Genomic DNA, 6,000 nt, shown 5'->3' with positions numbered 1-6,000 from the left:
ACTTACCTCTTCGATGTGACAATTTTCGACCATTATGTTATTAGCAAAATAAAAATAGTATGCTACAGAGTGTTACATTATTTTATATAATGCTCTTAATAAAAGATTAGAATAAATTTCAAGAAAGCTGAAATTTTTATTTATTAGTCATCGTAAATAATTTGTGTTTCTTACGTTATTCCCGACTTACAAAAATATTGCTTAATTATTTCACAATATTATTTCATCGTATGAATAAAAACGCCGAGCCGACCGCACCAAAGCGCATTCAGCCAGCCGCCTTTGCGGACACAACACTGTTTTCAACAAACTACCAAAACGTGTCCCATTTTGGCTTATATTATCTTCTTCAATTAAAGAAGATAACTTTTAAAACTTGAAGTTGGACTTGCCAGAAAAGTTTCAAATTTGAATGGCAAATGTCTCCGGCTGCAGAGAAGCCCCTGAAAATATGCATCAGAGGGCTTCCAGCGGACACTGACCATCGCAAACTTCAAAAGGACCTCAGGGAACGTGACTTCGATCCAATCTTAACCCGATATGTCCCCGCACGAGATAAAGGTCCTGGCATATTCTGCATGCAGCTGCAGATGAATCCGAAAACTTCAACAGTGTTTGAGGTCAAGAAGTTGCTAGATTTGCCAGTGAGAGTAGAAGCATGGCGCGGCCGGCAGGGACCGCCGCAATGCCAACGCTGCCAAGGGTTCCGGCATTCAGCTGCCGAGTGTCTACGGGAATACAGATGTGTGCACTGCGCGCGCCCGCACCCATCCAAGAACTGCAATCGCCCTTATGACATCCCCACCTGTGCCAACTGCAGCGGCCCTCACGCTGCCAACGACTTCTCCTGCCCGGCTATGCGACGTGAAGAAATCGCAAAGAAAGGAATGGTTCTCCGCACCAGCGGCTACACGCTCGCTACGCCGAAACCCGTGGATGAATCTAACGCAAAAAGCTCTCTAATGGCTGAGGCCAATGCAAACTGGTTGAGCAGCCAGCGTAAACGCCGAAGGAGGAAGACCCAAGCCAAGGACAGGCTTTCGGCTTCACCTGAGCGACCGGAATCTTCTTTGAAAGAACAGGAAACTCAAGCGGCGCCCAAACCTGTGCTGAAGAAACCTGTGCCAGTAATGCCAGTATCGAATGAGGTGCGTAAATCGGCCGTTCCCGTTATGAACAAGCCAAAGCCGGTGTCAGAAATAATCGAAGAGGCGCTAGCTGCATCTAAGAGTACCAAAGAATCTAAGCAATTACCCAAGAAGAGCAGCCCTACAGTCAGTGGAAACACTCACATTCCAGTTCAGGAAGTCCAATTGGTGGTGGATCCTGTTTTAAAGAAGAAACCTTTAAGATTAGAACAGGAGATCGGTCCTACAGTCAATAGAAATACTAATATTCCAGTGCAAGAAATCCAACAAGTGGTGGATCCTATTTTGAAGGAGTCTGTTGAACAGCAGACCCAGCAGGTTTCAACCAAACCTTTACAACTGGAAAAAGCCAAGCCAGTAGAATCGCCAAAGAGGCCAGACCCTGTTCGCACTAAAGTTGTTCAGGAATGCCTGCTGGTCTTGTCAAGTGTACTTAGTGCCATACAAGAAGGAGACAACCCAGTTCCCATTATCCTGGAAGGTATAGCCAATCTGTGCCAGGGTGCCTAGTCAAATTACAATTAATGTTAATTTTATACTTGTAGCATAATTTTTAAAGATTCCAGGATATATTCATGTATAAAATGTGTTAGAGAGAGAGAGAGGTGCGTGACATTTTAAAGTGAACTTAAAAATGTTCAAAGTATAACTGATATTATGTTAGTTTTAAGAGTTAGGGAATACTCAAAGACTGACGAATCCGCAAGTAGGTAGGTACAAAGCAAATACAAAGAAATAAAAATAATTTCTTGATATAACAATTTGTTTTATTAAAATGACCTGCAACCTGTTTGGACCAATAACTCTTGCTACTCACGACAATATAAATAAAAGTACATAGAAAACATTCTTACAAATGTTCGTTTTCTTCAAACAAATAAATACCCTTACGGGAATTTGAACCCAGGACTATCGGCAAAGCAGGCAGGGTCACTACCGACTAGGCCAGACCGTCCTCAACAACCGGATTACATCACATAGGTATCTGAACCTCGACCATTTCTGTTAAAGTTTTTTAGAATACGATATAGCATCATCCTTGCGTTATCCCGGCATTTTGCCACGGTTCATGGGAGCCTGGGCTCCGGTTTGATAACTAATCCCAAGATTTGGTTATGATATACCATACGATATAGCATCATCCTTGCGTTATTTCGGCATTTTGCCACTGTTCATGGGAGCCTGGGCTCCGGTTTGATAACTGGTCCCAAGATTTGGTGATGATATAGCATACGAATCATACGATATAGCATCATCCTTGCGTTATCCGGCATTTTTCCACGGCTCATGGGAGCCTGGGCTCCGCTTTGATAACTAATCCCAAGATTTGGCGATGATATTATAGCATACGATATAGCATAAACTGCATGGTATATGAATTATTAATTCAACCTTTTTCGTATAAATTTACTAGTAGTTTTTATGGGACATCCTGTATCATAATATATTTCCAAAAAAATGTGATGTGTTCAAATGTAGGTAAATAGTAGAGATAAATGTCCATTTAAATTTCAAGCTATATTTTGTTAAAATACACGATTAGTCATACTGACTTGTCATATCGTCACTACTTTGAAAAAATCTCGTATCTCACGCTGCTCCTCAAAGTTAAAACGCAGTAAGTCTATATGTATTCTATACATACTTACTACAAATTTCTTTTCATTGACAGACGAAAATACAAGTTTTTTTTTAAAGTAGTGACGATATTATCATTGCCAATTTGTGTATAATTTTGCTTAGCATTGAAATGTCAATGAACTGTCAATTATCTGTTTGTGTGATATAATTTTGCTAAGCATAATCGAAATGTCAATGAATTGATAATTACGTCACGTCAGTCAGTGGGAGGTAAAGGAAACTGTCATCCTCCTTGCGTTATCCCGGCATTTGCCACGACTCATGGGAGCCTAGGGTCCGCTTTGACAACTAATCCCAAGATTTGGCGTAGGCACTAGTTTTTACGAAAGCGACCGCCAAACCGAAGGGTAAACTAGACCTTATTGGAATTAGTCCGGTTTCTTCACGATGTTTTCCTTCACCGAAAAGCGACTGGCAAATATCAAATGACATTTCGCACATAAATTCCGAAAAACTCATTGGTGCGAGCCGGGGTTCGAACCCGCGACCTCCGGAACGAAAGTCGCACAAAGTTACCGCTAGGCTACCAGCGCTTAAAAGAAAACGGAGCGCAGGTAAAGGAAACTGTAACTGTATATTATGACGATTAAGGTACAGCAGGACAATTACGACTGGGTGACAATTTTCAACTGATCGAATTTGTTTTACACTATTAACTTGAGCTACATATGTATCCACTAAACACGTATGCCATATATGACCAGTGGACACTATTTAATAATGCAAATATTGTAAAACATGAATATAACGAGTACTTGAAAATTACAACCAAAATTTCCTTTACAATATTTTTTTTTTTAATTTTGACTCGCCCTGTTGAATATTTGGAGATAAGGAAAGAATTTACAATGTTTTTTTAACCCCGACGCAAAAACGACGGGGTGTTATAAGTTTGACGTGTCAGTCTGTCTGTCTGTCTGTCTGTCTGTGTGTGTGTCTGTCTGTGGCATCGTAGCTCCTGAACGGATGAACCGTAAGTCGGGAGTGTTCTTAGCCATGTTTCATGAAGATCGGTATACTATGTCGCGGTCGGGGTATTTTTCAAAATTTTAATATTTCGTTTTGTTCGTTGTTTACGTTTATTTAATCATGAATTTAGTATTTTTTAACCCCCGACGCAAAAACGACGGAGTGTTATAAGTTTGACGTGTCTGTCTGTGTGTCTGTCTGTCTGTCGGTTTCATGAAAATCGGTCAACTATGTTGCGGTCGGGGTTTTTTTCAAAATTTTAATTTATTGGAGCGATATAGGTACGTGTAATTGTTGATTAGTTGTTACCAAAAACTAATTACCATGGCATATTACTTAGTTAAGTTTACACATATAAATATAACACCTAAAATGTTGTTATTGAATGAACGAATGAGTTATGACTCATTTGTAGCGCAATATTACGAAATGACCGGCGAACACAATCAGCGGGAAACCCAATGTTTGGATTCTATTCATTGTGAAATAATCAGGCCCCGTAGCCGAATGGCATTTCTCCGACGCCAAACGAAAGCGATACGCCGCTGGCTCTGTCGCGCCAATACGCAAGCGCGATAGAGATAGATACTACTAGCGCTTCGTTTCGTGAGCGTTTCGTGAGCGATTGTGCCATTCGGCTAGCCACCCAGATCTGTTTGTGTTTTTTTTGCGGCATTTGTTTGGTTTCATCGTAAAGTGTAGTTTGATGAGTCACTGTTATTTATATTATAATGCAGTAGTGTGACGATTAGTGCCGGAAACGGCGAATTAGTATGAATGTATAGTCCCTGCTGGCAGAAAGCATGAAACTTGGCATGTATATAGCTTATAAGTTTATAAGAAAAAAACCGGCCAAGAGCGTGTCGGGCCACGCTCAGTGTAGGGTTCCGTAGTTTTCCGTATTTTGCTCAAAAACTACTCAACCTATCAAGTTCAAAATAATTTTCCTAGAAAGTATTTATAAAGTTCTACTTTTGTGATTTTTTTCATATTTTTTAAACATATGGTTCAAAAGTTAGAGGGGGGGGGACACACATTTTTTTCCTTTGGAAGCGATTATTTCCGAAAATATTAATATTATGAAAAAACTATTTTAGTAAACCCTTATTCATTTTTAAATACCTATCCAACAATATATCACACGTTGGGGTTGGAATGAAAAAAAAAATCAGTCTCCACTTTACATGTAGGGGGGGTACCCTACCAAAACATTTTTTCCACTTTTTATTTTACCACTTTGTCGGCGTGATTGATATACATATTGGTACCAAATTTCAGTTTTCTATTGCTAACGGTCACTGAGATTATCCGCGGACGGACGAACGGACGGATGGACGGACAGACAGACATGGCGAAACTATAAGGGTTCCTAGTTGACTACGGAACCCTAAAAATGGAAGTAGAAACACGCCGAGGTGTCAATGTTTCCCCTCTTTCCCCCCACTTTTGTATCCCTGATTTCAGTTTTTTAATATTTCCATGAAAACCGTGAAAGCTATATACCATCACGATGTCTAGGAGAAGTATATTATCCATAAAATTTTCTACAATATTGTCTTTGGAAGTATATAGCTAGAACTTATAATTTTCAAACTATGCTCATTTTCCCCTAACAATATTTCTGTTTGATGACCTGAACGATAAGTAAGATTTTGACAAAATTGTTCCTTGGGTCAAACTGATCCGATTTAGCTCAATAGTCATGAAATCGCACTATGTACTTGAAAAACAACAAATGATAAACAAAAATTATATTTTTTCAATAAAATAATTCGACTTGTTTCCTAATAGATTTCTTTGCACTTAAAGATGGTCAATTGGTCAGCATAGATAGTAGCGGATGACACAATGCACCAAAAACCAAAAGTATTGGACATCTCGAATAACTTCTCTAAATATAGATAAAACTGTATGCTTAGGTAGCGGTAGGAAGTCGAAGTTTAATATTTTTTTTTCTAATAGGTAATAGACGTAAACAGATGGCGCTGATCACCGCCTCGCAATAGTGGGTGCGTTCAGATAATGTCGGAAGGGCAGGCCGCATAGCTGCGTTCGTGGCCCACAAACTGGTCTCGCCGGAAGATCAGCGCTGACCCCTAGGGGTCAGCATTTACGCTGAGGCGGGACCATTTCGTGGTAAACATGACATATTTTAGTTTCTTATCTTATTTTTTTTTGTAATTATGAATTACTTATGTACCTAAATAATTTATGTGTTTACCATGAATAAACTATTGAATCT

At 39.6% G+C, this 6,000-nt stretch overlaps 1 protein-coding gene across 1 annotated transcript in view; it reads left to right on the top strand.

The window, feature by feature from the left end:
* The first annotated feature begins 280 nt into the window (after positions 1 to 280).
* The window catches only part of LOC125236190, a 28,831-nt gene continuing 23,111 nt past the window's right edge, over positions 281 to 6,000 (top strand). The window contains exon 1 of the mRNA XM_048142906.1: positions 281 to 1,690. Within this exon, the coding sequence (XP_047998863.1) occupies positions 420 to 1,658 (1,239 nt within the window). The 5' untranslated portion in view covers positions 281 to 419 and the 3' untranslated portion in view covers positions 1,659 to 1,690. The remainder of the gene's footprint in view (positions 1,691 to 6,000) is intronic.

The sequence above is a fragment of the Leguminivora glycinivorella genome, chromosome 18, assembly GCF_023078275.1.
Source record: "Leguminivora glycinivorella isolate SPB_JAAS2020 chromosome 18, LegGlyc_1.1, whole genome shotgun sequence".
NCBI lineage: Eukaryota > Metazoa > Arthropoda > Insecta > Lepidoptera > Tortricidae > Leguminivora > Leguminivora glycinivorella.
This window is presented reverse-complemented; position numbering and strand designations above follow the sequence as displayed.